At 40.0% G+C, this 16167-nt stretch overlaps 1 protein-coding gene across 5 annotated transcripts in view; it reads left to right on the forward strand.

Moving 5' to 3' along the window:
• Window positions 1-315: 315 nt before the first annotated feature.
• The window catches only part of LOC310801941 (plasma membrane calcium-transporting ATPase 1-like), a gene marked incomplete at its 5' end in the record, with an annotated part of 30435 nt that continues 14583 nt past the window's right edge, over window positions 316-16167 (forward strand). For 3 of the 5 annotated variants that reach the window (XM_083666150.1, XM_083666152.1, XM_083666153.1), the window contains 6 exons: window positions 316-511; window positions 5380-5577; window positions 7914-8171; window positions 8559-8684; window positions 9512-9724; window positions 14049-14204. In XM_083666150.1, coding sequence (XP_083522276.1) covers window positions 316-511; window positions 5380-5577; window positions 7914-8171; window positions 8559-8684; window positions 9512-9724; window positions 14049-14204 — 1147 coding nt within the window. Of the gene's footprint in view, window positions 512-5379; window positions 5578-7913; window positions 8172-8558; window positions 8685-9511; window positions 9725-10879; window positions 10904-14048; window positions 14205-16167 lie in introns of all 5 variants that reach the window. The other 2 variants (XM_083666149.1, XM_083666151.1) reach the window with 2 other exon arrangements.

Here is a 16167-nt window from a genome sequence, read left to right on the forward strand (position 1 = left end):
GGGCAAAATGCAAAGAAGACCTCTCAGGTTAAGTTCTCTAAATTGATGTTTTCTCTCTTTTTCAGATGTAGCCTTGTAACCTCAGAGGACTTCAGCAAACATCAGCAGCCAAGATGAGAGAGTGGGCATATCGGAATCAAATGAAAATGGCTTTCTATGTATCCAAGTCACGTTCTCTGGAGTCAAGCAAATTACATCCCTGAGGAATTACTGCAGTTTATGGGAAATACAGGATTTTGCCAGTGAGGACTTTACTCTCCTTTTTGGGAAAGCCTCTCTCACCACCACCCTTGTGTGGTGTGCGACAGGGGAGACATGGCCAACAACTCTTTCCGTGGGGCGAAGCATGGCCGACATGCCGAGGCCAATCACGATGGAGATTTTAACTGCTCGCTTAAAGAGCTGCGCTCCCTCATGGAACTCAGAGGACCTGAGGGATTAACTCAAATCCAAGAATGTTATGGAGATGTTCCGGGACTCTGTTCCAGATTGAGAACGTCACCTGTTGAAGGTAAATATATTGTTGAGCATTTTTGTTTTCATATATGTTTGGTATTGCTGTTTTTAAATTGCTCCTCTTGCAAACAATCAGGGTTTGAGTCAATTCATTTATTGACTGAATTGAAATTAAACTGGCACAACCCTGCACACAACAACATAACTTAACATTGAATAGGCCAAGTCAGCAAGCCCTGAATTGACATTTTCTTTGGTTACACCTCTGGTTACACCTCTGGTCTTTTTTTGTTTGTTGATAGGACCTGCTGCACATGTAATGGTGTAAGTTCTGTGCCATGTTTGTACGAGATATTTTATATACAAAACAGAGTGATCCCATGTGTTTCTCCTGCTGCACTAGTCTCCAGACATATGTGTGCCTGATGGGTGGAAGTAGGTCCCATAACTTTTGGGAAGAAGCGATGATGTTTGCTTTAAGTGGAAGGCACTCTGCAGGGGCTGGCTGCCGCTTCTCACACATAGGTGTAACTGTTGCTTTTCACACAGTTTGGTAACAAATGTCAAAGATTGTTAATGTGGTTTGGAAATATAAGGGACAATGACAGCCAGAACATGCCTGGAAGGATTCTCCCAAGGAAGAGAGGAATAGCTGTGGAATTTGGCTAGTTCTGGCCCATATAGCTTTTCCAGTACTGAGCCATATATGCCAACACAAGACCAGATCTGGCACACAATTTTCTGCTGACTGGGATGTGTCCATGGGCCTAGGTTGTGTATAATATAATCTCAACAGGAACTGCTACACATTTAATGCAGTTTGAAAATAGACCGTAGTCCGACTCCTGCAATATCAGAGTTTTACAGAGCCACAATGTTTTGTAATTTGAAAATAAAGTAGTGTTTTTTTTTTCCCCATTGATTTGTCTGCAACACTCATAATAACATGTTTTTTTTATTGTATAACCTTTTTTCAATTCATGATACCCATTGATTCTCAAAGAATAGCCTTTGACTTAGAGATGCCTAATGAGCCTAATAGAACTGTCTTACGTTAACAACCCGAAATATAAGATTGTTTTGCTCAATTGTTAGTTAAACAATGTCTTTGTGAGTTTTGTGTAACATATTGGCTTATAGTTTATTTTCCGATTAACTACAGCACTGTTCAGATCTGGTAACTGTTTCTCAATTATAAGTCAAAAACTGGAAATTAATAACATAATTTAGAGACTAACGAAACGCTAGTTAATTGTGAAAATGTACAAAAACTGGAAGCCTGTGTGTTGCACAAAGCCTATGTTAGTAATGTAAACTTACAAAATGTTGACACCTCACCTCCCTATGAGATTGAGAGTGGTCACATGTCCCCCATCTCTCAACTTGCTGGCTAGCCATTTGACTGAAAACAAATCAAAATGGTTAGCCCCCAAACCCCTGCAAGATCACTCCGCTTGTCCACCTCGGCTGCCCGCCTGGCACCGCCACCTCTACATGGATGCAGTGGCCGCGCTACTCGGGTCACAGCTTTTCACTGTCCTGGTGCCCCGCTGGTGGAATGAGCTTCCCACTACTGTCAGGACTGCAGAGTCACTTCCGATCTTCCACCGTAGATTGAAAACCCATCTCTTCAGGCTACACCTTAACAGTCCCTCCTAAAGACCGCTTCACCCTCACTACCCCCCTCCCCTATACTAACCCTAACCCCAACCCCAGAGACCTCTTCACCCCCGCTACCCCCCGTGTACAAGTTCTCTCCTGCTAATAAAATAAATAAATAAATAAATAAATAGCCTACTGGCATTACGACTGCCAATGGCCCCGGGTGTGAGCATTGATTACTTTGTCTTATGATGACTGTTGGATAGATGATTCACTTACTTAAACAAATGTATTGTTATAAGTCACTTTGGATAAAGGTGTCTGCTAAATGCCATAAATGTAAAAATGTAAATCAAAGATTGCACCTTTAAATCGAACACTTAGCCTATAGTGTTTAGTCAGAACTCATAACTGGTGACAAACCAGGTTAGTGTACAGAATGGCTTTAATGACATTTCTATTGTCATTCTGCATAATCACTTCGATGACCTTTGGTGAACTCTTGGGGGATGGGATTTTAAATGTGATCCCAGATTAAACAACACATCTCCATTGCTCTCACTCTCTTATGCTTCCATGTTTAAGACTACAGTATTCAACAGAGGGATTGGAAAGACAAACTGATTTTACAAACAATTAACAAAATGTCTCCTTACCTTGAACACTGTTTGAGAAAAAAAACAATGAGAGTGAATTCATCTCCAGTAGCATGCTCATATTTACCTCAAATTACAAATTACTAAAATACAGAATACATTTTGAAGTTGAACATATTGTGAACGTTTCTCAAGTAACCTGAAGTAAAAGAATCACCAAATGGGACTACATAGTGGAAATAATCATTATAATACCAAGCTACTTTAAGGTGGTTAGTGCATGCAAAAAAGAGCATATAACCATAATCTAGGCTACCGGTAATATGTAATAACCGTGTAACAAGCTAGTACATATGCAGGAGACATGCCATATCTTTAGTATTTTTAGGATAATACATTATTCTATACATAGTTACCTTGAAATAGTAAAATAATCTAAAGAGTTGCAGGGCATGGAGTTCACTAACTCAGGCTCTGGAACAGCCTACCAGAGGATCTGAAGATCATACCTTTTAGTCTGGCTTTAGTTCACGGTGCTTTTTATCTCTTTATTTCTGTTTTTATTCCATTTACTGCTTTGTTTTACACATTTTACTCTAGGTTTTCTCTTGTTTGCTAATATACAGCGAACTGAACTGCACCTCTATGTATGAAATAAGTTATATGGATTCTTATTATTTTATTATAATGAATGTTGTGGCAGTGGCAAAACATTTCTATACACTACTTTCACAGTGAGGAAAAATGTACCTTAGTTTGTGAATTAATCAACATTTAACTCAAACGCCTTAAAAAGGAAAGGTGAGCGTCATTGCTGTTTGAGCCAAAGGTTTCTTCTATATTCCATACAATTTCTGATTCTGTCCTTTGACATTTGCCTTGCCATTATTTATTAATTTGCCTGTCCTTTCTCATGCACCCTCAATAAACACCTTTGACCTTTTCTGCTCTCCCACCATTACTGGTCCACCCACTGAGACATGATTGACAGAACATTAAAATGTCACAAGCAGCTTGACTACATAGGAAAATCCATTAGACTGACACATAAAGACACACAGCACCACTACTGCACTATAACTCGACAGGTGGGGTCAGATTGATTTACCTTAAGTAATCCACTCACCTTGAACCACGGAGCATTGCAGTTGATTGCTCGGTTCGGGACTAATCTCGCACTCTTGTGTAACATTTATTCATCCTTTTTTTTTTTCTTTGCTTTGGCCCCTAAAAACCCTTTGGCTTTATAAATTACAGGACTGCCTGTACCCAGTGATAGGGTGAACACAACCGGTGGTGCTCTTACTCAGAGTTGGAATCTAAGCTTAAAGTGTCAGGAGGAACTACCTTGCTTAGAGGGATTTAGAGGGAGTAAGCATACTAACCCAACTCAGTAGGTCAGAGAAGGCAGAAGCTGCTCCACATGCAATCTGCCTGGAGTCACACAAGCAGCCCACAGGAGTCATTTGACCTGTTTTGGACTGGTAACGATGGAGTCATCTCTCCAGGGGGGGAACTAATGATATGGCATGTCTCATGATATTAATTCAAAACACAGCACTCTCATCAGATGAAATAAAACTACATTTTTTGTTACTTGTGCTGGTTTCTTGAAACATAGAAATAATACATTTTCTTTAACTTTCTATCTTACACGTTTGGCAAAACAAGTGATTTGGTTTGGTTTCTGATTTATTTTACAATGCTGGTTCTGTTTTCTGTATCAGAGGTGGCGTCCTCTTACAGAGGTATTTGTTGGTTATTTATCACTGATTATGTGTAAAGAAGTTACACATAAGAGTTAATTACGGTCATCCTATGTTCTTAACCTCCATTGCACAATGAAGCACAGCCCCTTTCAGAGAATACTGTACAGGCCTACAGTATATTATGTGTTGCTCAATTCATAAAAATAAGTCATAGTGTTGTTTAACCCCAGTATCTGAGAGTGCTTGTTGTTTGTTTGTGGACAGATGATGTCTTGTGTTTTTTTAAGTTGGCTTACCTATACTGAGGGCCCTGTTCTGAACTGGCCTTCAGGATTTAGTATTTTTCTGAGACTATGGTTTCACTTCAGACTATTTGAAAGCGTTCTTCAGACTAGGATAGAAAACTCTGCACATCAAAAAGTATTCAAGTCACACAAGCAGTTTTAAATCCAGCCAGCAACCAAAACATCTTGAGGACATAAAATATGTTAATTGAATGGAGTGCCTCAAGGCTTTCTAAACAAAGAGTTGAAAACATTAAATTCTCATCCTCACTAGTTATGAAAAATGAAGGACAAAAACAGGTAAACAAAAGAAAAAAAACAAGCAAAAGTAGGACAAGAATCTCCCCTGGCTAAACTAAAGTTTTTTTTACTTTTTTGAAGTGCAGACCTTTCTTTCTTCAGTTTTAAGATTAGTTGGGACAGCATATGGACACCCACTGCAGCAACAGGACTGTAAGGAATGTTTAGCTTTGTTTGTTTTTGGGAGGCTTTACTTTACAGGCTGTTCACCATAATCATGCTTCTCTATTGTCAGATTTATTTTATAGTAACACGAGTCATCCACTCTCTTTGTACATTTCATCAACACATCTATAGTAGGTCATTCTCAGAATCTGTACACAAGCTTTTTTATTATGCATATATAAAATGCATGTATTTGAAACTGTTTGTGGGAGTGAGTGATACAAAATGCCACACAGATGTTGATTAGTGTTTTATGTTCCTTTTTAGGGTTAGGAGGACATTCTGACGACATCGAAAGAAGAAAAGAAAAGTTTGGACAGAACCTTATACCTCCCAAAAAGCCAAAAACGTTTCTTCAATTAGTGTGGGAAGCCTTGCAAGATGTGACACTAATCATTCTAGAGGTGGCAGCCATAGTGTCATTAGGCCTTTCTTTTTATAGACCTCCAGATGTCGATAGAGAACGTAAGTATCGCCTCTTGTTTTAGTTTACCAAAGCCTGTGTTGAAAATGTTTCGTGTTTCAGATCTACAGTATCTCATATCAACAGTACCTCATATTTTCAAAAGCAAATACATACCCTAATACCTAATGGCTTTTTACCTTTTTAGGATTGTTAACTTCTCATATGCCCTAATTCGGTTTGTCCTTGGGTGATTGCAGTCGCTGGTCATTGGTGATTGGACAGATACATGGACATTTGTCAGACTTTTGGTAATTCAAATTCAGTGAAGACACAGACAAATACTGTAGATGTTATTTCAAAAATCAGTTTGTTGTGGTTTATTCATCCTAGGGATGGTCACAATTTTTTTGTGTCCTCAAATTCACATGACCTCATTGACACAAAGAGGTATCAAAGGGGCATAACTTGGGATGAAGTGTTAGTAACCTGCCCAACCACCAATGACACAGGGCTTTACAGACTTTGAAGACAGCCATTACATACACAAAACACAATAGATAGAACACAATAAAGCAAGAAGGCTTATTTCCGTTGTGGCACTCTTATTACATTGTGGTCATCTATATGTATGTAATATGTATATTGCAATAACATTAGTGCACTTGGATAAGTCCATAATTCCATTACACAAAGGCTTCCTCAGTGGCAGTAATGGGTGGCCAGTGTATTTCCTGTACCCAAAACAGCGTACTTCCTGTCTCGTAATCAACATACTGCCGATGACACTCACTGTCTCTGTGAAAAGAGGACAGCTATAGAGAGTCAATCTCTGCTCACCGTTTGGTTGGTTTAATGAACCTGTCACAACCTTTCTCTTGTTTTTTTTAATAATTTGCATCAGCTAAATAAATCTCCTTTATCTCTCGCAACCCCGAGTCATAACCATAATTACCTGCCATTTTAGTGTAGTCGTATTGTTGCCTACATGCATTTATTTATCATTTCATACCTTTTTGTTTCCTCTCTGTAAACGCTGTCAGGACTGTGTGGTTATTATTACAGTAGCCTTTTGTAGGCTACTTAAGGTTGCTGGCAATAGTGGATAAGCACATTGTTTGAACCTGTTAAAACAGCGATACACACGGTTCCAAAGATCAGTGTGGGCAATCATGCAGTATGGTGGTGGTGGACTTACATCGGCCTATTGTATGCTAGTTTATATTAGGTTCCCCTCCCAATATTACTATGGATTGAATAAGTGGATTTTGACAACTTTCAGGGTGATTCTAGCAACATTTTTAGTTTGTGCTAAAGGCTCTCCAAACATATTTTCTATGAAGTAGGTATGCATATTGTCCTATAATCTACAATATACAGTGTTTAAAATATTCCCCTTTTTGATTTGATACCCTATCAAACACATTCACGGTTCCATGATTTAATTAGTAATTGTCATAGAGAGCGGAGGTGATCGATGTATGCAACATTGGTCATTTGATGTTTTAGGCTTACAGAATGTAGTAATGCAAGAATATACAGTACACTAGGCCTACTTTCACATATTTATAGAGGTTGTATAAAGGCCGTATGAAGGATTATCCCCAACAGGCGACAAATGCTGCCTGTTATGATCAAATACAGTAAGTGTCTATTCTCGTAATTATTGAATGTGGAATGTCATAGGTGTTTGAACTCCCCTTGGCACATACTCCGAAAATTCCCATTTACAGCCCCACCTATATTGGCAAAGTCTGTTGGTCAGGGCAGATGCACTTTGCGGTTACACAGGGACATGGTTTTAGTGTTGCGCAGCGCTCTGAGGCCCACATTGTTCTACATCTATGTTAGGACCAAACTCCTCAGTGAGGCTCATTGCATGTTTTCATTGTGGCAATTACAATGCCATTTTAAACGTTTTTACATGAACTAAGGCTTTAAAGCCAGCTGGTTTATAACCTATTATTCCAGCAATTTAGTGGTTAAATCTTGACAAATTCTTTGCAATCCATTTTCCTGAATAGGTGGGAGGATGTAACCCTATTTCTGGGAAGAGTTTTGTCCTTTTTCATTTGTGTGGGCTAAAGTATAGTGTGAAATAAACAAAATATATGTTATCAATATTATTTCTGGTGATGAGCAACAAAGCTAACACAGTGTTTTAAGTGGAGTTCCCCTTAAATGGAGCTTTAATTATTGCACAAACAAGTTTTGATCAACATGGTCTTCATTAGGTAAGTGACCCCACATGACCCACACACATTAGTAGATGTCACCCATAGCCCGAATCAGTTTGGTGAAGTGCTTGAATCTAGTAGAAAGAAAACAGAAACAATAGGACAACATCATGAGATCATTATGTAAAAGTGTACTCATCATATCTGTGCTTTTATTCTAGATTGTGGAAAGGCAGCAGGAGGGGTGGAGGACGAGGGGGAGGCAGACACGGGCTGGATCGAGGGCGCAGCTATCCTTCTTTCGGTCGTCTGCGTGGTCCTAGTGACAGCCTTTAACGACTGGAGCAAAGAGAAGCAGTTCCGGGGGCTGCAGAGTCGCATCGAGCAGGAGCAGAAGTTCACGGTGGTCCGCGGAGGCCAGGTCATCCAGATCCCTGTATCGGAGATTGTTGTCGGGGACGTTGCACAAGTGAAATACGGTAAATAACTGCCATTCAGTAGCTTTACATACAGTACACACACATTAAAGGTAGAATCAGTGAAATGGCGTAGCCGCAAGTAGCGGGGCGACCATAACCATTACCCTAATCCTAATCATAACCTTACCAAAACCTAAACTTAACCTGAACCATAACAGTGTGGTCATAATTTAAAGGATCCCAGTTAGATTTTTCTGCTCATTTACCCACTTACTTATTTAGCCATTGTTGTCATGCAACGTTGCCATGCTTATGTGCAGATGTGATGTGATCTATCTTGAATAGTACAAACAAACATTCAGATAAGCACATACTGTATACAGACAGAGGAAAATAACATTACTCCTGTGTAGTGTAAAAATTGTCTATATTATGTGCATGTTACAGGTGACCTAGTTCCGGCTGATGGCGTGCTGATCCAGGGAAATGATCTGAAAATTGATGAGAGCTCTCTCACGGGCGAATCGGACCATGTCAAGAAAACGCTGGACAGAGATCCAATGCTGCTTTCAGGTAAAAATTAACGATTCATCTCAGGCACTTGAAGATGCAACAAGGTGCAACCAAAATGTTTTTGTTTACAAGAGCATTTCTTATTGGTCAGGGGATAACATTACTCTAATTGTCCAGATCCAACAGCCAAAACAAGATTTTGGCCAGTTTTAGAAAGTGTTGATAGAGTCTTTCTATAGGATTTCTATACAGAAACAACAATCAACATGTTGAAATATGGCTATAACAAACTTACTTTTGGTTAGCAAGATTTGACATTTTGACTTTGGGAGAGGACAAAAGTCGATGTAAAAAGTATAAAAGGTGTTAGAGAGGTAGTTCAGATCAATAAAAGTGCATTCTAAAACTGAGCTAAAACAGTGGCTTCATTGTCTTAGCATTTTACAGCTTTAGCTCTCTTGGGATTCAATTCTTTGCCACTGTACAGTATTACCAATGGTAACCCCCCTGTGTGTCGGCCACCGTTCCTTAGACCATCTCAGACAGAGATGTTAATGGAGTTAGGCACTTCCCCGCAGGTAGTCTCGTCACAGACAGACATCCAGGGGTCTGTGTCGTCTCCTTACATTAAGCTGACTAAAACTCTTACCTTTGTTATCCCTCCCCACTGATTTTATTGGGATTTAGATGTTGGATGTGTTCCCAAAACCAGTTGCATATCTATGCTATTTTAGTCTCTTTTTTTAACAGAAAATATCTTGATTTCTATTCTGCCTATGTGACCATCTCTCTCTCTCTCTCTCTCTCTCTCTCTCTCTCTCTCTCTCTCTCTCTCCCTCTCTCTCTCATTCACTCACTGTCGTTTGTCACTCACTGTCTTTTGTCAGGTACCCACGTGATGGAGGGTTCTGGGAAAATGTTGGTCACAGCGGTAGGCGTCAACTCCCAGACGGGAATCATTTTCACCCTGCTTGGAGCTGAAGATAACGCTGAAGCTGACGAAGAGGAAAAGGCAGAGAAGGAGAGGAAAAAGAAGGAGAAGGCAGAGAAGAAGAAAGAGAAAAAGAAAGAGGAAAAGAAAGGCAAGAAGGACAAGAAAAGTATGTGGAACACAGTGTTGAATAGCATTGCAAGGCAGACCCCTCCCTTTGACCCAGAAATCCTTTTTATTTAAATAGAGGCCTACTCTCAGGTTAACAATAATAATTTCTTGCACAGTCCAAGATCTGTGTATGCTTTATCCAACTACCGTGACTACCATTGCCATGCTATAGGCCTACTGTACTGTATATGTTTGACTATTGTTGCCATGCTATAGGCCTATATGGTTGCCATGCTACTGTATAGGCCTATATGGTTACCATGCTATAGGCCTATATGGTTGCCATGCTACTGTACAGGCCGATATGGTTACCATGCTATAGGCCTATATGGTTGCCATGCTATAGGCCTATAAGTTTGGCTAATGACGTTCCTAGGTGTAGCCTAAAGCAAGAAGAAGGCAGCTTGCTACTGAAGCCTTGGCTAAATAAATGATTAGCATCGGGGTAAGAGTGTGCAGCTCTTTCTTTTCTTTTTTTTAAGTTGCTTAAAGCACAAACACACCTGGGACCAGGCTAGGTCAGGGCATGAACAGCAATAGACTGAATAGTCTTCTTTAAAAAGCACTGTTCAACAATGTAAGAATGAAATATTCCCTATGCTTATGCAAAACTGCTACATATTGTTTCCCATCACTTGATAAAGCAAGTCACCCTGAAAGTTGCATCATCTGGCAAAGCCAGACACTGCTGGTTAACGTCTCAGAGTGGTGTGGGTAAGGTCAGGTAAGGTCAGCCCTCTGGGGAACAAATGAGGAAGTGTGTCAGTTAATGGGCAGCAAGGAATACTTCTTCTCTCACCTTTATAATGGATGTCACCTCTCCTGCCACACCAAGGCTTAACATAGTTGCTGCTTGTGAAGCAAGTCTTAAAGCTCAGTGAACCTATTCCTTAGCTGTTGAGTTTGTTTAGGGTGTTGTGTTTACGTTTGCAGAGCACATGGGCTATTGTTAATCAGGGAACGATTCTCAGAGCACAGAGCATGTTATGAAGGTTAGAGTTAAGCAAAAAAAGGGCTGCCCTGCACTGTCACAGTAGATCCAAGGGGACTCAAACTAGAACTAAAAGTGTTTTTTTCCACTTGCAAGTGAGAACCTTTTTAGCTACTGCAGATGGATAAGTCACTAAGTACAGTCATTTATTTTTCCCCACAGATAAAGATGATAAAGCCAAGAAAGGTAAGTCTATCTCTTTGACAGTGAATCACATAACATGCCTGTGTCCATTTTCTAGTGTTTGGGCTGAGAAGTCTCTATTACATAGGGCTTCTTCCTTTACAACATTTGAAAGAATCGCCCATTCCTCAAGATAGATGCAGCACAACTCCTGGGCCAGACACTTGACTACTACAGCAACTCACTTCTGGCCATGTTCCCCGACTGCCATCTGGCCTCTGCAGCTTATTTAGAATGCTGCACCCCGTCTGATGTTCAATGTCCCCAAATTCTGCCATGTCACCCCTCTCCTCCGCACCCTCCGCTGCCTCCCAGTACCAGATTCAAGACCCTGGTGCTCACCTACAGGGCAGTAAAGGGAACAGCCCCTCACTATCGGGAGGCAATGGTCAATGAATGAATGAGTTACGGGAGTTATGTGTTTAAAGCACATTGGTCACTCAATGAGATGAACAGTTTGGAAGAGTTTTGGACATTTAAAAGTACCCCTTTTAACTAAAACATGGGCTTCAAAGGATAAATGGGATAGAGATGCATTTAGTTGACACAGGTGCTAACTTTTGCACACATGATGTTTTATTATGCAGAATGAACTCCTCTAACATTGTCTGTCATCGTTTTGATAACTATGTAGGAGTGTGTTGGTTCTGCTTGCTTCATTAAGTGGATCTAGGCCAATGTTGCTCCAGCTTGTATAGACCCATGAGTCTTTATGACCTGTGCATGCGTATTATGACTTATGTTGTTGCTATGCATGGAAAGTATCTTTAGGGATACAATTAAGAGTGTATTGTCATCGCTTGTTCAAATAGTTTACACAATGCAGTCTGGGCGTTTTCTACTGTATGTGATCTGGGATAGTTAGTTATGTTTGTACTGTGTGTTCATATCAAGCCTCTGTGGTCTGTATCAGTCAGTTTGTAGGTTTTCTCACTCATTTAGTTCGTTTGGTCTGTGCTGGTTAGTTCATGTATAGTGTGTGAATGGTCTAATTCAAGTTGCATGCGTTTGCGTGTGTTTATATTGTGTCTGTTGTAGTTTAGAAGTGTTTATATAGTCTGTGCTAGCTTAGTTTGTGTTGTGTGTGTCTGTATTGTTCTAGGTTAGTTTGGTCAGATGCAAGTTATTGCATGCTCTGTATATTACTAAGAAGGAATGCTTTGCTGCAGAGCTATTGAGATAATAGACCTGACATGCACAGTGTTGACTTCCAGTTGTTGTATGCTACATACAATGTTCATTACAACCACACCTGCACTCTGGCAGTCAGGTCCTCAACAAATATGAACATGCTGTATTTACGGTACAGCATATTGAGTTTATACTAGTTTGGTGTCATGTGTAGCCTATAAATTGAGAAATAAGATTATATAGAATCTTTATGGCCTGGTCTGTGCGTGTGAGGTGTGTTGCCTGGCTGCCATATGGTCGGTGCTACTGGTCCAGTCTTGTGTGTCCCAGAGGCCATATGGTCATGTGTGTCCCTGTGGCCAGAGCAGCAGGTGTTCTTGACTCCATTCATAGTGATTAGGACCAAGGAGATTACAGCCCTTAAGCTTGACAGCTGCTTTTTTCCCCTGCCTTTCTTCCCACTAACAACCTCATTTGCTGTTCTCGGGTCAGCACACTTACACACACACACACACACTCACTCACTCACTAAATCACCCACACACACACAACACCTCGATAAACAATATCTGTTTGCTCCGACGCCTCACTTACAAAACATGTCAAGTGGTTAAGGTTGGAGGAGTGTGTGTTTGAATGGTGGCAGAGCCCGGTGTGTTTTAGGTTGATGGCAGTTAGATTGGCTTGTAGTGAATCGCCAAGAAAGAGCAATAATCCCCAGACTAGGATTACAGACTGTGAGACAAACACCACAGAGTGTCCCAGAGGTGTATTGCATAGAATAGCACCCTCTGTCCATTTTCATGCAGTATCAACATCCTTTGCTCATACTTATTCTTCTTATTATTAGTGGGTTTGCTTCAGCAAAACCAATTATTGTTATTGCTCATACTTATTCTTATTATTAGTGGGCTTGCTTCAGCAAATCCAACTATTGTTATTGCTTATCCTTATTATTATTATTATTATTATTATTATTACTGTAATTATTATTCCTATTCTTCAGATATGTCAGTATGCTACTCTTCCTACAGCTTTTAAGATATTCACACCAATCCAACTTTAAAACGTACAGAGAGGTCTAATTTGAGTTGCTTACATTTATATTTTTGAACTCACAGATAGGATGAGCCTATGAAGTATCCATGGCTCATCCTATCTATCTATTTATCTATCTATCTAACATTCTATCCTTCCAACCAACCAACCAAAAGGACTATCTCACTTTCTTTCAACTACCCATCACATATATCTATCTATTGAAACATCTTTAAACCTTTTCCACTAAAATAACACTTGCAAGCCCACAAAGTTTCTTCTGGAACTTATTTTTTTAGAAAGGTCAATACACTTTATGTCAACTTGCTGCACGCTACACAATATTGTACATACACAATACTTAAATAGACTATGGAGAACAGATTTTTTTCTCTTTCTGGAAACCTAATGAAAATGGAAGTAGAAATTGCCTCTCAGGAACAAGGCTAGTTATGAATTTGTTTGTCGGGAAGGAAATGGATTTGATGGATCCCTGATGTGAATTAGACATCCACTAGCCTCTTTTCACAGCCCATTTATCTCTGACACAACACCTGTTTGCTTATATGGGTATTCAGAGGTTGACATGTACACGATGTGAACAACTGATATCATCAAGGTGATCTCATATTACAGTAGCTTTGATTTGGTTTAGTTCAGAGGTATCATGTCCTCTTCTTGTAGTCCATCCAGTTCACCATTATAATAATTCCAGCCCATTTTGCACGTTAGACAACATTTACATTATTAGTTGGTTGAATTGCCTTTGCTGTAAACACATTGAAACTTGGTGAACTGAATAGACCGCAAGAAGAGTACATAATGTGCACACAACACATTACAATAATAATCAGCAGTATTCGTAACTCATTTTTAATCAAATGCTGTTTTTGAGATATGTGGACATTTTGTAATGTCTCCCAATATCTCTACATCAACTCAATGTCAACTTATTGACCTGGTGTCTTTTTTCTCTCAGGTAAGTCTCAAGATGGTGCCGCTGTGGAGATGCAGCCCCTCAACAGTGACAATGGGGGAGAAGGAGAAGAGAAAAAGAAAACCAACCTACCAAAGAAGGAGAAGTCGGTCCTCCAGGGGAAGCTGACCAAACTAGCGGTCCAGATTGGCAAAGCAGGTAAATCCAAAACAAGGGAAGTTTGTGTTCTGTATATCTGGATATTCAGGATGGAAATGTATCGAGTGATATTGCACTGTTACAATGTAACTTTTCAGCCTCAAACCAGTCATGACTATTCAACAAAACAATAAATCCATAAGTTTCAAGTTTCTTTCCAGCAAATTTCTTAGTTACATGATTGTATGACTAACAAATGAGTTGAGAAGTTGAGTGTGCAGTATTTATTAAGTTTGTCAATGAGGATGAAAACCAGCATAGAAGCCAGCTGGTTTAGCCAGTCACATTTAATATGAAATTAAACGAGTGCTCATTATACTTTTGTGTGTACAAAACAGTGCATATAAGTACCTCTAAGTAGCCAGTTGCTATAAAAACAGTTTTAACTGAGTTTTCATAGTTTGGAAAATAGGTTGTAATGCCACTGAAAGCAATGGGCAGTGGATTGATTTTCTTTTGTGACGGCACTATATTTCCGCAGAAAATCTTTAAAAATCAAGAATTGTTCCACGATTTATAAGACAGGTAGTTCAGACGAAGCAGTGTTGTGCTAGAATGACGATACCTGACGTAAGTCAATGGTGTGGATGTGTATTCATCCCTGTGTGTGTATGTGTGTGTGTGTGTGTGTGTGTGTGTGTTAGTTTCTTCTACAGCATTTGTGTTGTGCTTTTTGAGCCATTGATATCATGCTGAGAGTAAAAGACTGAAACACGTTTCTGTTCCCTAGTCACCTGATGGAATTTTGGCTTTCGCTAAATGGTGCTCACTTTTGAAATGTTTATGAGGAACTTCCAATGCTCTCACCCTCTCCCCACCACCTGAGATGGGCTGCATAGTGGGTATGCTCAGGTGATCCTAGATCTGTGGTTAAGGGCAACTTCTACCCAGGGTCTGTGTCTATTGTGGTCCTGAGATTTGCAGATGAGCATGTGGGAGGTTGGGTGGGTAAGATGTGGCTAAATGTGATGCTACCGTAGGGCTAATCTGTGTGCATATGTCCTTAAATGCACTGATGCTGTTTTCCTCTTAAGGAAAGCTTCATCAGGGGCTTTTAGCCATTGAGAAGAAGATTAGTGAGGTTATTTTGTGCCTGTGTGCCTGTGTGTGTGTGTGTGTGTGTGTGTGTGTGTGTGTGCCTGTGTGCCTGCGTGCGTGCCTGCATGTGTGCGTGTGTGTATCTGTACCTGTGGACCAAATTGCAGGAGTGCCTGGGAATATTGGACTCTCCCATGCCAATGGGTGCAGCCCACTGTGTTATTCAACCATTGTTGCTGTCCCTGTTTTGAACATTTCACTAATTAATCACCCATTGTCAATTATAGCCAGTAGATAAGCTAAAAAAAAATGCTTTTGAAAGTGATCATAAAAATTGGCATCCTCGCATAATTTTCTATGCTGAACCAAACCGGATATAGTGCCATTTCAGCTGGGCCTCATGGGAGTGAGGAGCGCCACCTTCAAACCCCTTAAACTTTCTATGCTTTTGTTATGTCAAAGTACATGTCTACATGGCTGGGTATGCAACTGTGTTCACAGTCAAGGCAGGCTCACTTCACCTGTGCCTTATCATGATTCGAGAATGTGCAACTGGTATTATTGGTGATGTCAGAAGTCACAGCTATTTACAATGCTATCAAATATAAAAGGAGGTGGCGCACTTCGAAGCATTAACATCTTCAAGTGTCATTATTTCGGAGACCATCAAATAGAAGCTGAGAATCTAAACTTTAACCTTTAGAGTAAATGTTTGCTTTCAAATCCAAACTTTTGGAGTATAGAACCAATAGAAGAACAAATGCTTCCCTGTTCCATTACTTGCACAGGACACTGTATGTAAGCTAGAAACACCAAGCTACCTTGAATATGTATGACGAGCCTAATTACATTTTATTGTATACAGCTTTTTTTCTAAAAGTAATTGGTGGTGGTGCTACAGGCTCCCATAAGGCCAAACTGAATT

The sequence above is a fragment of the Argentina silus genome, assembly GCF_951799395.1.
Source record: "Argentina silus genome assembly, chromosome: 3".
In the NCBI taxonomy this organism is placed as follows: Eukaryota; Metazoa; Chordata; class Actinopteri; order Argentiniformes; family Argentinidae; genus Argentina; species Argentina silus.